Genomic DNA, 20,913 nt, shown 5'->3' on the forward strand with positions numbered 1-20,913 from the left:
ATAAGACCTTTATGCAAATGTTTCTATCCTCCAGAACCAGAAAAACCATTGCTTACACAAAGAACTGCTCTTTTATTCTAGGAATTTGATGGCCTGGCACAGTGACCCTTTTCAACTTTCCTCCATTTCCAAATCTATTCAGACTAGCCAATTGAGATTGTGAGATTGGACCACAGAAAACTGGGAAGAGCCACCACCAAAGTTAGAATAAACACCAAACACACTTCCTGTCTCTCGTATGCTCTGAGCACACACACTTGATCTAGTAAGGCTTGCCTTGCCCAGATACTTTAGTTGGAATGGTGGTCTCTTCCTTTGCTTCTCAAACTGACTTCTAACACCAGCACCCACGTGGCAGCTCCCAACTGGTTCTAACTCCAATACTAGGGGACCCAAAGCCCTCTTCTGTCCTCCTGGGATACTGCACACACAAGGTGCAGGCATACCGTGAGGTAAAACTGTAGGCATTTCGGACAGATCAGGTTGGAACAGGATGGAACAGGAGTGGTTCAGGCATTCTGGCACTCGGGAGCCACAGAATACTGAGTGTTACACAGCTCAGGTGGAAAGGTATCCTGGAGCTCGGGAGCCAAGGACCACCACAGGTTGCAGTAAGCTTAGCAGCCTAGCCTCAGAGAAAGGCTTCCCCAGTGTATCAGCTCTGCTCCAGCAGGGCAGAGTCTTCCAGCTTGCGATGTTCGCCCAGTGTAGCAGTTTTGCTAGACCCCGGGAGAGCAGAAAGAGCGGAGAGCAAACCGGACTACGGAGTGTAACAACTTTGCTCTGCCAAGGCAATGTTTCCCCTGCAAGTGTTACAGCCCTGCTCGCTCTGCTCTGCTCTGCCCAGGGTCGCCTCTGCTCTGTTGGCTGCTACAAAAGAAGATCTTCACCCAAAGCTCATTGAAGGGATTTATTGGGAGGGAAGAATCCAGGAGAGTGGCTGCCCTCTGCCAGAGTGGCAGAGGAGAGCCAGGTAGGACGAACAGACAAGCTGAACAGACACAGGGCTTATCTAGGGCTTCTAGGGTGGGGATTGGTCAGATTTTAGTGCTGAGCTCAGATTGGCTAGAGCTCTGCTCGAGGATTGGTTAGTTTTCTGCACAGGATTAGCGTCAGATTTGGCTCTGAAACCAGAGCCAAAGTGTGTTTTTTTCTCTGGTCCTTTTAGCCTTTTGGCTCCAATTTTAGGGCCAGGGTGCAATACTTTCCCTGACTCTGATTCCAGGGACAAAGTGTGTTCTTTTGGCACTGGTTTCAGGGTCAGGGTATATTTCTTTAGTTCTGGTTGCGGGCCAAAGTGTGTTTCCTTGGCTCTGCTCAGGGTGTGTTTCTTTGACTGGCCCCGTTTCCCTACAAAAACACCCATAAATGCAAAGGAGGCGGGGGAACAATGAATAAAAATTTCCCTAAACGAAATGATTGCAAAATGCCAGAGAATGTCAAACAGCAACTGAAAGGGGGAAAAAATCTTGGAGATTTAAGCGTGTAATTAGCCAAGAGAAAACCTGCGAGGTCTACTCATGAGGGATGCCATCTGTGGAAGGGTTTTTTGATCGTGGGGTTTTTTGTTGTTGTTCTTGCTGTTGTCGGTTTTTGTTTGTTTGAGACATGGTTTCTAAGCGTAGCCCTGGCAGTCCTGGAACTCACTCTGTACATCAGGCTGGCCTCGAACTCACAGAGGTCTGCCTAGCTTTGCTTCCTGAGTGCGGGGATTAAAGGCATGCACCACCACCGACGGGCTCACAGTGGCTGTTTTCAAATTAACTGGCTACAGGAATGAACGGATTTGAGTTGCTGGGGAAAAGGTCTTAGAACCCGCGGCTAACGCTAATTAGGGCAGGTTTACTCGTACACCCTAGGCAAGGCGCACACGCTGGAAACCCGGCTTGTCCACGCACGCCGACTCGTCCCGGGACTCCTCTCCCGGGCTCTTTCCCGCCGCCACCCTCGCGAGCGCGCGCGCTCGCTCACTCGCTCGCACACGCTCCCGCCCACTGCGCCTGCGCGGCGTGACGACGCCCCTCGGTCCCGGAAGTGGGAGGCGTCCGGCGGAGTTTGTGTGGCGGCCGCCGCGGGAACGGGAGTGAGCGCGGTAGTTTTTTTTTTTTCTTTCTTTTTGCCAAGGGAGCAAGGCGGCTTGGCGGGGCCCGGCGGAGTGGGAGCGAGCGTCAGCGGCCGTCTCCCGGCGTGAGAGGCGGCATGGAGGACGAGCGGGGCGGGCAGCGCGGCGGCGGCGGCGACGCGGCTCAGCAGAAGACGCCGCGGCCGGAGTGTGAGGAGCCGCGGCCGCTGAGCGTGGAGGTGAGGGCGCTCGCACGGGGCTGCCTCGCCTCCCCTTCCCCGGCCCCGTCCCCACCGGGGCGAGCAGCCCTCCGCTCGAGGGAGGAGGTCGGCGGGGAAGTTCCGAGGGAGAATTTTGCGTAAACATTCGGCGCGCGCGGGCGCACTGCCGTTCCATCGGCCCCGCGGCGCTGATTGGCTGAGCTAGCCCCGGCGCTCCCCCACCCCGGGTGAGGATCCTAGGCGCTTGGGGTGCTCCCGCTCGCAGCCTGTGCCTCCCCAGCCCCCGAGCCTTCTGCATCCGAGGGATCCCTCTCCTCGTCTTCCTCCGTTCCCTACTCTCTCGCCCAGAACCCAGCCACAATCGGCTTTTTTTAATGACTTATTTAACTTTATTTTATTTGCTTTTGCTATAGAAGGTGTCAGATCCCCTGAAACCTGAGTCACAGACAGTTGTGAGCTGCCGTATGGGTGCTGGGAATCGAACCTGGGTCCTCTGGAAGAGCAGCCTCTTAACCTCGTCTTTCTAAGTAATTTGGTACCCCGCTGGTCCACCCTCGCGACAGCGGCAAGCTTGTAAGAGGGATGGGTCTCCAGACTTATTTGTTCATCTTGAGTTAGTGCTGGCTAACGCTGCGGGGTGTGACGGAGTTGCTAAAAGTCCATCGCTTTTTCGTCGTAGGAGTTGAGCACGCTTAGAAAGCCAGGATTTTCGCGGGGCTAGAGAGATGATCTGCGCAGCCGTGAAAGTGTTGGCTCAAATCCAAAATGTCAGAAAGTGCGTGTTGGGAAGAGACTCCCTAGTGCCTTTGTTCTTTCCGTTTACACCCTCGTGTAGTAGCCAGAATGGCCTTTAGAATGTTATTTTTTAACGTATGTATGTGTAGTGGGTGCCACGTGCCTGCAGATGCCTGCAAAGGCCAGAAGTAGGTATGGGTCCCGGGGACCGAACTCCGTCCTCTTGCAAGAGCAGAAATTGCTCGAGTGATCTTTTAGCTGTCTGAATGTATCTAGTTCACTCCCCTCCTTCTGTGCCTTCCGTTTGCCCCTGGCTACTTTGGCCCGTAGGGTAGTGCCTGTCTTTTCTTTGCTGTCCCGTCTGGCTTCCCCGTGTTCTTCTGCAGTGGAGGGTTTTCTCCCTTAAAGATCTTGTGCTCCCCTTATCCTGGCCACTCTTCCCCCCCCCCCTCCGGGTCTTTACAGTGTTATCTTATTGCCCTTGTCAAGTTGATACTTTGGAAGGCTGAAGAAGCTTCCATTCACCCTCTCTGCAAAGATGCCCCTTTTGTCTTAATGCATGTCAATAACATCATCTAAGTCAGTTTTAAAGCTGATTTGCAAAGCTTCTTTTCATAAAAGGAATCGAATATACTTCATTGTCTTTGAAAAATCCAGAAACTTGAAGATAGAATGCTTTGTGACCTGGATCTGTGTTCAGATTGATTTTAAAGCCTTACCTTTAAGTGCTTTTAATAAATAGGTAAATTATTTTTTCCTTGATTTCAGTCTTAGAAAGTTGTTTTGGGGATTTATCTAGTAAATTTCCATTGATTCTAGTTTCCATGGTTGATGTAAACCAGCAAAAGGAAAGAAGGAGCATTTTAATGTTTGGACATTTTTGTTTCTCGGTGTACAGATGCAAAAGCTGAAGTAGTTACTTTATAAAAGTCTCACCTCAGTTATAGGTAGTGTTCATTTAAAAAAAAAAAGGCTTTCAAAGATCGGTAGAACCCCCCCCCCCTTCTCAATAGAAAAAGACCAGCTATTTTTTTTTTTTTTTGAGGTACTCATGTTCTTATTCTGGAACGTATGCGACCCATCCTTAAATTCCACACTTTAAAGTACTAATGTAGAAGTTCGTGATCATTCCCTCTAATGTAGAAGGAGGTCTTACTTGTGATAATATGATAATACAAACCATACATGTACTTAATTGGGCACATGAAGATTCCAGAGTGTTACAGTTCTGTGAAAATGAACTGGTATTTCTTTCCATCTTGTGAATTCATCTCCAGGTTTATTCTCTGGCCAATGACATGACAGATGATCTAGGTGCTAATCTTAGTAAATAAATGAGTATTTGCAGATAATTTGTGTATGTGGGGTTTTGAATATTCCCTTCTGTTCCTTTGTAGGTTTATTTAAACATTTTTTTGAGAGCTTGTCATCTTGGCCTGAAATTTAGGAGGAAACAATTTTCACAAAATCAAGGATGGAATTGGTCTTGATAGCCAATCAATAAACAAATCTTTATAGAAATTACAATTTGTATGTCTAAAAGAGGTGTTTGTGTTATATGCCTAGAAGGTGTTATATGTCTAGAAGAGGTAAATTTTCAAAGCTAGATAAGGATTCTTCAAGTGTATCAGAATAGATCTATTGAAAGAAGAGAATTTATATAAATTAACTAAGACATCTATTTTGGTTAAAATGTGCTTTAGTGTTGTAACCTGAAAAAAGATGGAGCTTGAAATTCTTTGTAAGTTTAAATATAAAGAATAAACTATCCTGATAATATCTAAAGATAAATTTAAATATTCCTGGAAGCTAATTATTTTCTTGGTCAAAGAGCAGTGGAATTTTAAAAAATATTTGTATAGGCATATATTAGTTTACAAAGTAAGGGCTTTTGTTTTTGTAATGTGTATTTTGATAGGGTTATTCCCACTCATGAATGACTCTGGCATTGGAGTTGCTGGCCTTTCCTCAAAGGGGCTAGCAGTGGCGAGTGAGTACTCCTGATGCAAGCACCTAGCAGGGGTACACTGCCAGTGAAGCTTGCTGCTTTGAGTTGAAAGCGGAGAGTGGGAGTAACCCTTGATCCACCAAGACCAGTTTTGAGTTAGGGACTGCATTATGACCTAGTATATAGATTCTAATATGTTAATAGTAAATAAACTGTTTCTGACAGTGCTGAAAACAGTTTATATTTGTAGCTTTGAATGTAGAACATAATTAACTTTGCAGGTTAGTGTGTTTGTGGTTTAGGTCTGCCTGTGGAGAAAATAGAATGGAGTGACAGAAAGGCACCCCCTGCAGATCTGAATAACTGATGGATGTTTGATTTAACTTGTGAGCTTTGGAACAGAGTGCATTTGTTTGCTTGACGTCCTAGGATATTTTAGTGCAGCCTGGAAGTCTGTTTTCTTTTCGTTTAGGGCAGGTTCTGTTAACTTTGTGAAATAAAGCCAGGCTAAAAAGTTCTGAAGAAGCTGCTGATTCATGGATGCACAGTGATGTAAAAGGTCACTTAAACTTGGCTTATTTCTAAGTTTCGGGATATTGTTTGTGAGAGGGTTTGTTTACGGTCTGATGATTATAAGTAAAATTACATTTATTAGTAGTTAGCCTGCTATGTACACAATCTCATACTTAGAATAAATGCTACCTAAATACTGTTTGCCGTTACCAACTACCATCTAGGACCAGTGTATTTGTATAGATGAGGAAACTGCAGATCAGTGGCTATTAACTCCCAGGCTATGCTGCTGTAAATGGCCAGCTGGGGCCCAGACTGTCATGGCTCCGACTCTAATTTAATCTGTCCTCTTTTTATTTAGCTTCCTTGCCTCTAAGGAATCTCATGACTCAGACTAGAGCAGGGCCAATTATATTGGAAACCCATCTTTCATCTTCCTGCCCTCCTCCACTGGTGCCAAAGGGAACCCTTCATTGAACACATAACATGGAATCTTCAAAAATATATTTGTACTAATTATAAATCCCCCCTTTTTTGTAGAAAAAGCAACGATGTAGACTTGATGGCAAAGAAACAGATGGATCTAAGTTCATTACCTCCAATGGAAGCGACTTCAGTGACCCAGTTTACAAAGAGATTGCAATGACAAATGGTTGCATTAATAGAATGAGTAAGGAGGAACTCAGAGCCAAACTTTCCGAATTTAAGCTTGAAACAAGGTAATTAAAACTAATTTTAACCTATTACATAGAACAGCTAATATACTTTATTTAGTTCTTAAAAACCAGTTACAGAAGTGGTACCTGCTCCTTTTAGAAAACCTTTGGAATATTTAAAAAAATATCCTCCTATGAGATAATTCAAATCTCAACCATAAGTTTGTCTTTAACATGAATCTTGCCTTCTAACTTTTTATTGCTCTCCTTTAGATGGCAAACGGAGGTCTCCAAAGTGTGTGGATGTTTTAGAAATGCCCCATCGATGTACAGATGCATGGTATTGCAGCAAGTGTGTTTCTTTAATTTTCTTTTGACACAGGTCTTATCTAGTCTAAACTGCCCTTAAGCACACAGTCTTGCTCCTGCCTCCCAGGTGCTGGGTTACAGGCTTGTTTCTTTACAATTCTATTTAATAGTTGCTCATCTAGTTGACACGATTGAGGATGTTTTTATTTAGTTAGTTGTATTTTTTTATGACAGAGGTTTATCTGGAATCAGGTAACTTACAAAGTGACTTACATTCAGTCACTTTGCTTTAGTTTCTAAAGTAACTGAAAGTATCCATCACATTTAACTGTATTGCATGAGAAAGTGTTGCTTAGTGAACCCTTCTGTCTTCTAAGAAATAGACACATGTATTTTTATTTAGAACTATTTTCTAGACCTCCCTTCCCCCTACACACACACTTTTTTTTTTTTTAAATTTGGGAGTATGTGGCATTCTGGCTTGATACCAAGAAAAAAAGCCTGACTATATACAATAGTTGAGAACATTGTTCCCGGCAGTCAGGATTCTCATTCCTTCTAAGTGGACTGTCTGCACTGGTGTCCAAATGGAACCCTGGTGCTTTTCAAGAGCATCTACCTTCTCTCCCCTCATAGTTTGTAAGGAAAGTTTTGATTTTTATTTTCTCTTGATTCTTTCTGTTATTAAATACAACCTGTGGCCTCCAGAAGATTGTCTGAGCAAGACTTTTTGTTCTCCCCAGGTGTGAAGATCAGTTGCTTACTCCTGGCTTGCATGGGAGCTAGAGGTCTAGATGTATGTTTATACATTTATTCAACAAGCCTGTATTGAGCTCCAAGCACTATACTAGACATTGACCTTATAAAAGTAAATACAGATATATTCCCCCTACTCGGCTAATCTCAGTCTTGTGACAATACATTAATGTCACAATTAGAGTAGTCAGGGTGGTATTGGCGGTCTGAGTATTGCAATGCAGCTGAGGGTGCAAACAGTGTGTCCCAGGAATTCAGAAATATGACATTTAAATTGTGCCAGATAGGAAAGGGAAGAAGGATAGTTCAGGCAAAAAGAAATTAAAAATGAAACAAAAAACCAGAAAACCTTGTACTTTGTGTTTGTGTGTTTTCAGTCGTATACTCTTGTCTTTATTGTGCAATCAAACTTGAGGAATTCAGGGCCGTGCTGTGTACTGAGACTGCAGCCCACAGTGTGCTTTACTCACAGCCTGCGGTTTAGCAGTGCTGTGGGAGAAAGAAGATTTGACAGTGCTGAAAAGGTAACTTAGGAAATGTGAAGGAACCCTTTGCTGAAGCCTTTTTAATCATGTGATAGAAGGAAGCCACGGAAGATGACTCACAGGGGAAATTAGTGCTCAGTTGTGAGTGAGGTAAGCGGTGTGCTGCAGGCTGTGATCGCTGCAGCCTCTGCCATAGACGGGAAACTAAGGGAAGCCGTAGTGGAGAGGATTGAGCACTACCTGGTTCAGGTAGTGGTCAGAGGAAGAGGAGGAGCCAGGCGGATGTCAGAGAGGAGTTTTATGTTTGTGCCACCATCAGCTTTGCAGTGCATTTCTTTAGAGAAGCCATCAATAAATAAAATGAGAAAAGAAATTAATAAAAAGTAATTTAAAGTAGCTATGAAAAGGGTTGAGGAACTTTTCTAGGTTTTGACAATTATAAAAAAAAAAAACACTAAAACACTGGACATGGTAGTATATGCCTTTAATTCTAGTAACTGGGAGGCAGAGGCAGATGAATCCAAGTTCAAGGCCAGCCTGGTCTACATGAGTTCCAGGACAGCCAGGACTACATAATGGGATCCTATCTCAGAAAAAAGAAAACACTGAAATAGTTTTACTTGCTCAGTGGTAGTTTAGAAAGGGAAACAAAAGGCTTAAAACATGCTACTTTTGTCTCTGATTGGCAGTGTGACCAAGAAGTCAAACAACCTACTTTTAGTCAAACTAAGTGTAGCCAAAGTGTGCTCTAGTAATAGGGAGTAACGAGCCACACCAAGTATACCAGAAAGGGAACTTGTATAATACTTTATTAGAGAAGTCACTTACATGAGAAGCCGAGAACAGAGGTCAGCACTCTGCTGGTCTCTGATCGACTGCAGCCCCAAGAGAGAACGTGACCCCTCTTTCCTTGACCTTTATCTCTGCTTCTCCCCACATACCTGTGACCATGCCCATTTGGGCGTGGTCAGTGCTGCAGGTACGTGAGGTCTACCTACACTCTAGGGTGGTAGATCCTAAATTATTTCTGAAGTAGCTATAAGACATTCAACTTTAGGGCTGTAATATTTTCATACCTTAAGGATTTTTGTTTGCTTGTTTCGTTGTATAACCTATGAATGCCTGAAGAAAATATAATGTATTCAATTTGTCTGCATTTTCTCACTGAACATTACAGTTTGTCCTGTTATCTTCTGTTTTTATTTCATATATATCTTAACATAGAGGGCAGTGTTATGTGTGTGTGCAAAGTTAATGGCTTGAAATCCTGGATATAATGAAGACAAGACATCTCTTGTGAAGGAAAATTTGTTGGGTTAAGCGTTTGTTTTCATTAGCTCTTGCTAACAGCTTTGAGTTTTTCTTTCCTTCTATTTGTTTTAGCTCTTGTTTGTTAGTTATGCTGTAACTGCGACTGTTCAACCCAGTGCCCGCAGTTAAGACTCGTGATTCTTGACTGAAACATTTACATCATCTTGTGTTTTTTAGAGGGGTCAAGGATGTCCTAAAGAAGAGATTGAAAAACTACTACAAGAAGCAGAAGCTGATGTTGAAAGAAAGCAGTTGTGTGAACAGTTACTATGACTACATTTGTGTTATTGACTTTGAAGCCACTTGTGAAGAGGGGAACCCAGCTGAGTTCTTACATGAAATCATTGAGTTTCCTGTTGTTCTGTTGAATACGCACACCTTAGAAATAGTAAGTGAATCGTTGCATTTTCATCTTATTTTTGTAGCAACTATTCTGGTGTTGAGTAGCAAGCTGGAAGCTCATTTGCCATTTTAACTGGAAATTGAATTCCTAAAGGAGATCTTTGCATATTGCTGTGAGCTCCCTATTGCCATGATTAATGAAGCAATTCCAGGAACTGCTTTTCTTCTCCATGAGCTGAACTTGTGGCGCTTTTTCTTTTTCTTAGAGCATCTGAATAGATGGCAGTCTCTAGGGAAGTAACAAAACAGAAAAGAATATCCTGGTACCTAGGCTTGGTCCCAGAGAGAAGAATCTAGTTCTGTGGAGGGCCCTTCGAATCAACTTATTTTTTTTAAAGCACTTTGGGCAGTTTTGATGTTCAGAGAGGTTAAAGGATAGTTTGTAGAAGTAATTGCTAGTGGCACTGGGGGTGGGGGCAGCTGAACCTTAATTCCCAAGCCGAACTTGTATATGCCCCAGATAATTATTGGCACTGCAGTGTTAGTTCAGGACATGATAGGATGAACTCCTCAAAATAATACTTTTTACCTTATAAAATGTGATGGAGGGGACTAATCACTTAAGTCCAGAAAGGCCTCATACACGGTAATGCATGGTTTTTCTGTTCAAAACCTCTTTTAGTTACGTTCTTCCCTCCATTCCCCTTAATAGTGGGGGTCTGAGGGCAGATTTAGGGAGTTCTGTCCTCACACCTGGTGAAGCTGGTCTCTTACTATTTCTTCCACCTGCATAATCCAGCCTGCTTCTAAAACTGCCTTCTCCAAAACAGATGAATGGTCAAAAGGAAAATGACAGCCATGAAGGCAGATATCTTGGATAACTCAGATGACTTCATGTCTTCTCGCAGTTCAGGATCCTGATTTAGTAACTAGACTTTAGGGCGCATTGCTTTCTGAATTGTTCTCATCACATTGCCTCACCACAAGCACATTCTTATTTTACTCCACTGTACTGCTGGCTACTGTCTTCTTTATGGAACCACCCTTCAAATAAGTTATGTCCATTTCTCATCAGTTGCTTTCTTTCTGTCATCTCTTATACCCACTTCACTCAATCAAGTTTAAGCTGTCTATTCTCTTATAACAATTTACAAAGGAGTGTGTGTGTATGTATGTGTGTGTATGCGCGCACGCACGCCCATACAAGTAGAGTGCATGTCACAGCCCATGTGTGAACAACTTTGGGGACTTGGTTCTCCCCTTCCACTTTTGTTTAGATAGGATTTCTTAGTTCTCTTGCCTAACTGCTGCAGGCTAGCTGGCCTGTGAACTTCTGGACAATTTCTCATCAGTAGGTCTCTGTTTCTGTCCTTGTTATCAGCCAGTTTCAACATAGTAGCTCAAGGAATCCTTTCAAAACATGGCTGTGATCCTGATTTAACTTTAAATAAAAAACATTCCATGTATGATCTAGCCTTATCTCTGATTGTCTCCTGTTCTTATGTATATTTGTTATTAAATCCATGTATTTATTATTTAGTTTCAACCTGATTTCTTATGACTGAAGCCTCATTTCTTCAAAAGACTTTTAAAATCCATTTTCGTAAAGGAGCAGCTTAATAGGTTTAATTTTCTTAACAAAGTATAAACAAAATAACCAACATTTTACATGCCAAGAAAATATTTGCCACAACTCAGTTTGCTTTCAGACACCTGTTAACATGATGTTTTTTTTAAAAACCAAAATAAACCGTGTCTTTACATTTAAATATCAGGGCTTCTGTTGGGGACTTCTCCTTTGGATCTCTGAAATGATCTGCCAGGAGTAGTTATGTAATTCTGCTGTGGCCAGCTTTGTTCTGTAGTCACCTAAAAGCACTTTCCCTTGTGTCCCTCCCTGCAGGAAGACACGTTTCAGCAGTACGTAAGGCCAGAGGTTAACTCACAGCTGTCAGATTTCTGCGTCAGTCTTACTGGAATTACTCAGGTGATAATTCTTTCTTAAATCCTGTTGGTTTTGATGGTGGGTAATGGCTTATCTTAAAATTGAAAGAAAGTTTTAAATCAGTGATTTATTTTGTGAATAGTTTATAAAAATCCTTACAAGCTGGCCTCAAACTCAGAGATTCACCTGCCTCTGCCTCCAGTGAGTTCCAGGACAGCTTCCAAAACAATACAGAGAAACCCTGTCTTGAAAAAAAGCAAAGATTGTTACAAGCAATTTAATGTGCTGTTTTCCTTCATACTGGGATTAAAACAACAACAAAGAGATGGTTTGTGGAGATGGTTCAGCAGTTACGAGCATTGGCTGTTCTTTTACAGGACATGGGTTCCATTCCTCGCCCCACATAGCGGCCTACAACTGTCTGCAGCTTCAGGATCCAATGCCCTCTTCTGGCCTCCATAGCCACTGAATGTGCACATAAAATTAAAGAATTAAAAAAAAAGTTAAATAAACAAAAGGCCTTGGGGCTGGTGCAGTGGTGTGTGCTATAGTCTCACTTGATAAGGGAGTAGGGCATGCGATTCTGAGGCTTGATGCTGTCTTGAGCAAAGACATCAGATACCAACAAAGCCAAAGAGCCGGCTCTATACTTGATGTCATTTCTATTACTTCCCCCACACACCCCTGGGTTTGTAATGATGCAATCAAGATCTCAGTTGTAAAATGGAGCTTTGGGAAGATAAGTGTCACTGTGCTACACTCACAGATAGGATTTAAAACATGTCTGTTTACAATCTTGGCTATACCTTGGGTGATCGATCTGTGGTTTTTGTGTATGTTTTAATGCATATGCCGTTTTTAATTTATTTGGATCCTTTCTTCACTCTATACATAGTTCAATGCCTACTGTATATTGCAAATCTGTAATAATGAGATCAGGCAAAATAAGCCAATAGTTACAGTTTGGCCAGGAAGAGTATTTTATTAGGTTGTGTAGATGTCTATACAGGAGGCTTACATCTGTGTTGGAAGGAAGGGCTGCCCTGAGACGGGTCTTCATGTTGGTGAAGTTGAGCTGAATCATGATAAGTAAATGGACAGAAAGGAAGGACTAGGTGTTTTAGGCATTTAGTTCTGCTGTGGCAGAGCTCAGTGTAATTCCTGATGACTCAAATCTATGGGTTCTTGAGAATATGTATGAGCTAGGAGGATAAAATCGTAGAGGATTCCATGACCCTGAATGCATCATGTTGACATTTTAGAGAGTCCAGCCTCATGGCAGTGGGGTGATGTGCCAATATACTGTGGTATAGTAAAGTGTAGAGAAGCGTGAGATTTGACATAGAATGCTTAGGGGCTGTAGCTTAGAGGAAGATCCCTCTGTTGTCTAAGGAATCAGTTCATCACAAAGAGCCACTGGAGTTGGTCTTTGTTCTAGTTGGCGCTCTACTGCTGGAATAAAGACAACCAGAGCTACTTGGGAGGAAATAGCTTACTTCAGCCTACACTTTCCCATCACAGTCCATCACGGAGGGAAGTAGGGGCAGAAACAGAAGCAGACGCTGCCTCCTTCCCTCCCTCCCTCCCTCCCTCGCTCGATCTCTTCCTGGTGCTCAGCTGGCTTTCTTCTGTAGCCAGGATCCCTAGCCACCTGCCTAGGGATGGTTCTGCCCACGGTGGGTTTGGCCCTCCTGCATCAGTGATTGAGGAAGTTCCCTGCAGGCCACTCACAAGCCAGTTGATCCAGCAATCCTGTTCACTCTTCCCAGTGACTCTAGATCACCTGTGTGTCACTTGACAAAACCAAGACAATCTTAAATCTTAATTTTGGGAGAATTGTGCACGCACTTAAAAGAGGTCTGTAATTCTTGAACATAAAATGATTTAATTATCTCAGGTGAACATTTAAGCAGTAAGTAGATCTGAACCATTGAAATCAGAGTTAAACAGTTCATGTACTGTTTGATTCTCTCTGGTTTATGCCTAGGTGTGTTGTAGGGCTACAAGCAGTAACCGCCCTGACCTCATTCTCCTTTTATGTCTTCAGGATCAGGTAGACAAAGCTGATGCTTTCCCTCAGGTCCTGAAAAAGGTAATTGAGTGGATGAAGTCAAAGGAATTAGGAACTAAGTACAAATACTGCATATTGACAGATGGGTAAGTAAAAAAGTACTGTGAATCCTTTTTAACAGTAAAGAAGCTTTTATTCATTGAATGTCTAGGTGTCCACAAAGTGTTTATTAGAAGTCCCTAGTAGTCACTCCACAAGAAAGAGTGCTTTTTCTTTTCCTAGTTTGAGTTCTCAGGATGGAGGGGAGGAGGGAAAGCCACCATCACATCAAGTCTGTGACTAGAGACCCGGGATGATGCATGCCCTGCAGGACACTGACACAGCTTGTCTGGAGCCCTGTTCCGTCAGGGGTCTTCAGCCTGATGGGGACACATACACACACACACACACACACACACACACACACACACACACACACACACACACACACACACACAATGTGCCTATGCCTGTTTCACCCACCATTATTCAGGCTGCCCATTCAGTCGCAGGATTTACCTTTTCTCTGTCCATTTCATGTTTCCTCCTTCTGGGAGAGTCCCTTTCTTACCACTTTTTCTTTCTGCAGTACTCTGGCGCTATAACTCACATTGTGAAAGTCTTCGGCCATTGCAGTGTTAACCAGTCTGACTGATGTGTGACCCTTTTCTTAGGAAGTTGGAGGTCCTTTCAGAGCATGTCCTTTTATTACCCTGTAGTCTTCCATAACACTTCCTGAAGTGCCTAGTCCAGAGCTTTCTGTTAACTGGAAAGGGAAATGAGAGCTGAGTGTGGGGGCACTCCTGTAATCCCCTCACTTGAGAGTTGGAGGCAGGAGGATCAGGGATTCAGAGTCAGCCTACGTAGTGAATCTGAGGTAAGCCTCGACCCTATCTCAAAAACCTACTTGTGCCTCTTTTCCAAAATAGTACAGGAAAAGGAAAAATGAAGAAGTGCATAGGAATGTCTGAAGGGTTGAGAGGATTACAGACATTGTCTGGAGGTCACTGTACCACAGTGCCACTAAAGGTGAAGACAGCCCTCAAGAGGCTCTGGTCTAGTTGAGCCCATGGTGGTGTGTGCTCCTGTGTCAGGATGTTGCTGACATAGACAGCTTAGAGATCTTCATATACGACCTTAAATTCTGGGGTAGATCATTCAAAATCGGTATGGTTTTTTGTTTTGTTTTTTAATTAGAGCTGTAGCAAAAACAGTCATTGATGCCCGCAGAAGCAATTAGGCAACTCAGGCTTAGAGTTGTGAGCGTGGGTGAGGGCCGTTAAAGTGCACAGAAGCGGTAGGACCCTAGGGTATGCAGTTGTTTTTAATTTATAGCAGCTGAGTTGAGGGGTTGTAAAAGTTTCCCACTGAAGGGACTGGTTACTGTTGTTTTTGACTCTGTCTATGAAAAGCCACATTCAAATGAACTGATTTCCACATTGCACACTCGGTACGCGCCTGGTTTGGTTTTTGCACAAGGTCTTACTCTAGTTCTGGCTTGTCTGTGTGTTGCAGCCTCTACAGTACTGGGACTGAGGAGTGTGTGCTATGCCCCACAGTAAGCACAGTAGAGAAAAGCAGGCCAGGTTGTATTTTAACCCTACAGTTTGTCTCTAAGTTAGTTGCTTACATGTTTTATGTCAAGGCATGCTCTTAAAGACCTTAATGAAAGTGGTAAATTTGGTGTAACATGCAAGCCTGGCAGTTACACAGAAGAACTCAGCAAGGTGGAAATTTGACCTGAAGTCAGAGCCACAAAAGCAATCAAGATGAGCCTAGCAAGAATTAGTCTGTGAAGAAAATACTACTCTTTTTTTCCTTTTTAAAGCTGAAAAGTATTTTCTGGGAATCAAGGTTAATTTTCTAAGCTTAGTATTCTGTGTGAATATGAGGTCAACATAAGCAGAGCACAGAACAACTTTCTATAGCGTTTACTTTATACCCTTTTTCTCTTTATATAAGCTCCTGGGATATGAGTAAGTTCTTGAACATCCAGTGCCAGCTCAGCAGGCTCAAATACCCTCCTTTTGCTAAAAAGTGGATCAACATTCGAAAGTCATACGGAAACTTTTATAAGGTAATTTTACTTACGTTAGCTATGTCCTTGGTCATACTTGTTCTACCATACATATTCAGCTGTGATTATGCAAGTATATTAGAATTTTTTTAGGTTCTTAAAATTATGTGTGTGTGTGTGTGTGTGTGTGTGTGTGTGTGTGTGTTACAAGTGTTTTGCCTGTGTGTGTATATATAAGCAACATGCACGCCTTCTGTCCGTGGAAGAGAAAATGGGGTTAGATCCACTGGAACTGGAGTTATGGGTGGTTATGAACCACCATGTGGGTGCTGGGAGCCCAACCTGGGTGCTCTACAAGAGCAGCAAGTGCTCTGACAGCCAGGCCATCCCTCTATCCCCTGTTGGGTGTTTTTGGTTTTTCCAGACAGGTTTCTCTGTAGCTTTTGGAGTCTGTCTTAGAACTCACTCAGGACACCAGGCTGACCTCAAACTCCTGTCTCTGCCTCCCAAAGTGCTGTGATTAAAGGTGTGGGCTGCCACTGCCCAGCCAGCTCCCTGTAATTTTTTAAAAAGGTGTTTTTCACAGAAAAGGCCATCTGATTGTTACTTTTTTTAGAATCTCAGTTGTTTTAAATTGGAACTCTCTCTGCTCTTTATCCTCATTTAATGCATTAACCTCAATGAGACTCATACATGGATTGCTTGTGGGACAGATGCAACTAGATTTTATTTCCTATTTAGTTTTGTGTGGTATGTTTGCTGGGCAAGCACTGTATGCCTAAACTGTCTCTGCTAATTTTTAGATCTACTTTATTTTGATCAAACTTAACATGCATAAGTAGTATAAATTTTAAAGTAATATTATAAGACTTACAACATGGTTCCCAACCTGTATTTGCATTACAGTTCATAACAGTAGCAAAATTGCAGTCATAAAGTAGCAATGAACTAGTTTTTGGGGGGGAACCGTATTCAAGGGTCAAAGCATTAGGAAGGTTGGGAACCACTGACTTAGAGAAATGTACATTTCCCGTCACGGTTCTCTTCAGAACTGATTCTTATTCTAAAACTTTTTTTTTAACAGTAAAAGTCGTTTCTTCATGTATTTACCTTTGTGCTTTTTCAATCTTGTTTTTACATTTATGCTGTATTTTGGACCTCTCTCCTGCTCTTTTGTGTTCATCTGGGGGCAGGGGCTCACCATGTTGATTGTGCTGATCTAGAACCTGCGCCTGCAGAGTGCTAAGACAGCAGACCTGCGCCACCACCCAGACTGGCCAGAAGTCTCTGTTAGCAGTCCCTCTGAGTGATCTTTTGCCTCTGCCTCCTTCACCTCTTCCGTTGAGCTCCCTTAGCCCTGAGGGAGGGGTTTGATGGAGATGTCCCACTTAGGGCTGAATGCTCCAAGGCCTCACTCTGCACACTGCCCAGTTGTGGGTCTCTGTTAATTGCCACCTACTGTTATAAGAGGCTTTTGTGATGGTGGCCGAGCGAGGCAGGAGAAGCAGTCATAGTATTCCTCTTCCCTAGTGATGTTCCTGCTGACACCCGGGTAAGAGATCCAGAGGTCTGACTTGTCTTCCGCCCAAACCATTGAGAGTGACCCAGTCTTAGCTTGCCTGCCTGTTCTACGGTGTGGGCATACCTCCTCAACATCACCCAATTTTAATTTGTTCTCTACTGGTCAGTACCTCAAAGGTACGACTGGGTATTGGACATCCAGCTCTCTAACATTGGTGTCCACAGAATGTTTTTCTTTCTTCTGTGATTATGATTGATGGTTTAGCGGGGTGTGGTGGTCTGCCTGTGGTCTTTCAGAGCTTGTGCTTGTCTCCATCGAGAAGTCAGGTGTTATTCTAGTGGTCCACCTTTCTATGTGCCTTGGTCTCTTTCCCTTGCAGCTTTTAATATCCTGTCTTTGTTCTGTATATAAGTGTTTTGATTATTAAGGTGCCATGGGGACTTTCTTTGCTGGGCCTGTGTATTTGGTGTTCTGTGTGCCCCTTAAAGCTTGATGGGAATCCCTTATTTTAGATTTTGGGATTTTTCTTTTATGATTTTGTTAAAAATGTTTTCTGTACCTTTGATTGACCCTGGTTTCTTCTCCCTTTGTACCTATTATTTACAGGTTTGTCATTTCATAGTCTCCCATCCCAGATTTCCTGGCTGTTTTGTGCCTGAGGTTTTGCTTATGTATTTGTTTTGTGTATATGTGTGTTGGTTTGGTTTTGGTAGTTTTTTGGTTTTTTTGTTTTGTTTTTTAAAGATTCATCATTTCCTTTCCTTTTACTGTGTCTTCATGACCTGAAACTCTCTTCCACCTCAGTTTTCCTCTGAGTTTTTTATTTTGACTTACTGAGATTTGCATTTTGAGTTTTGTGGGAGGATTTTTGTTTGTTTGTTTGTTTTTTCTTTTGTTCTTTTAGAGTCAGGATCTTACTATGTAGCTCTGGCTGTTCAGGAACTCACTATGTAGACCAGGCTGTCCTGAAACTCACAGAGATAGAACCGCCTGTCTCTGCCTCCCAGATTGGGATTTAGGACGTATTCCACCACACCTGGCAGTTTGACTTTAATGATTGTGTTTTTCTTTTAGATTCTATTTTCATGCCTTGCGTTGTTTTATTATTTCATTCAGCTCTTTGTGTCCCTGGTCTTCATTCAAGCATTTACTCATATCTTTGTTAAGGTTCTTGAGCATGTCCATAATTGCGATCTTGAAGCTTTTGGCTTGTGCATTTGTTAAATTGCTTTTCTCCTGGAGAACTAGAGCCGGGTGCGGACTGTTTTCTTTCTTATTTTTCTTTTGAGCTGTTCAGAGTACCTAAATACTTACTAAGCTGTTTATTTTCCAGGTTCCTAGAAGCCAAACCAAACTGACAATAATGCTGGAAAAATTAGGAATGGATTATGATGGGCGGCCTCACAGTGGTCTTGATGACTCTAAGAATATTGCTAGAATAGCAGTACGGATGCTTCAGGATGGATGCGAACTTCGAATCAATGAAAAAATACATGGAGGACAGTTGATGAGTGTGTCATCTTCCTTTCCAGTAGAGGGCGCTCCAGCTCCACAGATGCCACACAGTAGGAAGTAGCTACAATTTTTGTCTGGATAAGTTGCTGCAAAGGGGTAGCAGATGAATGCTTCTGAGCTAGTCAGCCGTCAAGCACCTTAAACATGTAAAATCTTACTACACTTACAGACAGATGGGTATGTGTACAAACATTTTGTGGGAGGACACACAGTTCCTTGTCACCAGCACTTTTGATATGAGCAGTATTTGTTATGCAGTAGCCATTCCTGCTTAGAACCAAGTTTTATAATAATGTGCCCAAGTGTGTCCCTCTGGTTTTAAAATGCAAAGTTTTATTGGTCCATTCCTTGAGGGTCATGTCTTACTGATGTTGAGATTTGGCATGAATTTCTACATTAACACCATTAAACGAAATATCCTTTTAGAAGTGTGGAAAGCATTGAAGAGCAGTGTGCTTTCTTTCATGTACTACATAGTTCTTTTAATTTTTGAAGTTTGCAGGCGAAGTTCAACTGCAGTTATCCTCTCTGTATCATTGAGGGGTTTGTCCCAGGAATGCCACATGGGTACCCAATTCTACAGGTGTTCAAATTCTATATAATGTTTGTATATAACCTACACATATTCTCCTCTATATTCTAATAATCTCTAGATAGCTCATACATATAAAGAAATGGTTGTCTTATTTAGAAACTAATGACAAGAATAAAAGTCTACAAATTGGTGCAGACACAACCATAGTAGGCCTCACCACAGAGCATATGAAGAGCTTAGGTTGCTCGGCCAACACCAGCTGGAAAGAAATCAAGCATGTGAGTTGGTGGAGGCCACAGCAATTGTCCTGTGCACCACACATTCTGGTCTATTTCACTTAGTGCTTTCTGGGCAGCAAATTCAGGTAGCTGCTTCTAAAGGTGTCTACCACCAAGCTTGGCAACCTGAGTTTGATCCTCAGGACCCACATGGTGGACTGAGAATCAACTATAGAATGTCCTCTGACCCTCTACTGGCACACAGTTGGAATTGAGCCCACACATAGACACACATGTAATAAAGTCCTGGGACACATCTGCCACTTTCATCTCATAACTGGAAACCATGTAATAGATTCCAGGGTCTAGTTAAAATCCAGATAATGAGATTAATGAGAAGGTAAAAGAACCAGCCTAGTGGCATACACATGTAATCCCATTACTCAGGAGTTAAGGCATAGCTGAATCTGAAACCACCCTGGATCACCTAAGAGAACCCAACTCCAAAATACAAGTAAAAATTACAAGTGAAATTATGAGCTATAACATCCAAACCAATGGGAGCTTTTAGACATTTGTTCATTAGCTTCTCTCTCCATTGTGAATGTGTATTTGCCCACTTTGAGATCAACTTACAGCTCATATGAACATTGGCATTTGTGTTCAGTACTGTGGGGTCAAGTGTTTTATCTTAGTGACCAGTATATATCGGAAAATAATTCCTATTTCTAAAATCAAAATGTACTTTGGAGAAAATGATGTAAAACTGTCTAGAGACTGAAAGTGTGAACTTTTAGAATTAAACCCTTCTCAAGCTTTTCATGGACCAGTTTCACTGATACCAATTGTTTTTTATGTTCAACCTTTAATAGTAACTGTGATGCCACATTATTTCTGTAGTTGATGCAATCAGGTAGATTTTGTCATGTTTTCCAACCAGTAGACGTGCCTGGTGGAATGAGAATGCGCTACATAGACTTGTGGTTTATTGAGCCAGTGAACTTCTGTGTGGAAGGAAAGGAATGGAAAATAGCACGTCATTGTGAGCGACAGGCGCAGGCCTGCTAGGCTTACTCTTCCTTCAGGTGATTTTCCCACACAAGCCATTTGACAAAGGGCAGGTTCGTGCCCTAGAAAAATAATTGCTTGTCACCTGGATGCATAGTTGCTACTGAATAGCTGAAACTACAGTTGGAAAATTGGAGAATAGCAGGAAATACTAATGCCTTCCTGGCTTTTTCTGTTTTGTTTTTAAATTTTTTGTTTTTTTTTAATCAGGTTGTTTAAATTTCTGGCAAGTAATCCCATAATCTTTTTTGTACTTTTTAAAGAATTTCAACAATACAAGTTTTTACAATTCTTTTGACTCTACTAAGTGTTTTGCCATCTTTACTCACATTTGAGTCTCCACCAAGCCCCTCTGATTTTATTTTTCTTCTGCTGTGATGGCGTGTCTTTAAGGTATAGAATCAGGTGGTTCTCGGGAGGAAAATTCTGAACAATGACTGCCGTTGTAAGTAAAGATATTTGTACTATTTGATTCTTGTTACTGCTATAACATGTTATGCTGATAGTAATATTTACTAATAGTTACCTTTGCTTTCTCTTTAGTTGTCAGTAGCCATATTAATTTCCTTTTACTTGGTTGGGTGCATTGAGATTTTTTTTCTGTGTCATTTCCAAATCCACACCAACCTGTATATATACTCAGCCATGTTTTGTCTGATTTTTGTCCTTCATGTTTGTATTAAATACTGACATTGACTCTCAAAA

The 20,913-nt window shown here is 42.3% G+C and overlaps 1 protein-coding gene across 2 annotated transcripts; it reads left to right on the plus strand.

Moving 5' to 3' along the window:
- Positions 1 to 2,002: 2,002 nt before the first annotated feature.
- Eri1 (exoribonuclease 1) lies at positions 2,003 to 20,913 on the plus strand. Of its 2 annotated transcripts, none has more exons than XM_040731788.1 (7): positions 2,003 to 2,092; positions 6,020 to 6,198; positions 9,174 to 9,384; positions 11,242 to 11,325; positions 13,331 to 13,440; positions 15,296 to 15,410; positions 18,206 to 20,913. In XM_040731788.1, the coding sequence occupies exons 2-7, from the start codon at positions 6,122 to 6,124 to the stop codon at positions 18,446 to 18,448; spliced, it is 840 nt and encodes a 279-aa protein (XP_040587722.1). In that variant the 5' UTR covers positions 2,003 to 2,092; positions 6,020 to 6,121; the 3' UTR covers positions 18,449 to 20,913. The 2 variants fall into 2 exon arrangements, with proteins under 2 accessions (XP_040587722.1, XP_005066679.1); XM_005066622.4 differs by having other exon boundaries at positions 2,031 to 2,301.

This window comes from Mesocricetus auratus, unplaced genomic scaffold (genome assembly GCF_017639785.1).
Source record: "Mesocricetus auratus isolate SY011 unplaced genomic scaffold, BCM_Maur_2.0 Super-Scaffold_100026, whole genome shotgun sequence".
Taxonomy (NCBI): Eukaryota; Metazoa; Chordata; class Mammalia; order Rodentia; family Cricetidae; genus Mesocricetus; species Mesocricetus auratus.

Coding starts and splice junctions, on each gene's coding strand:
- Eri1 (XM_005066622.4), top strand. CDS start 2,200: ATGGAGGACGAGCGGGGCGGGCAGCGCGGCGGCGGCGGCGACGCGGCT. Junction 2,302..6,019: donor CGCGGCCGCTGAGCGTGGAG/GTGAGGGCGCTC, acceptor CCTTTTTTGTAG/AAAAAGCAACGATGTAGACT. Junction 11,326..13,330: donor GTCTTACTGGAATTACTCAG/GTGATAATTCTT, acceptor TTATGTCTTCAG/GATCAGGTAGACAAAGCTGA.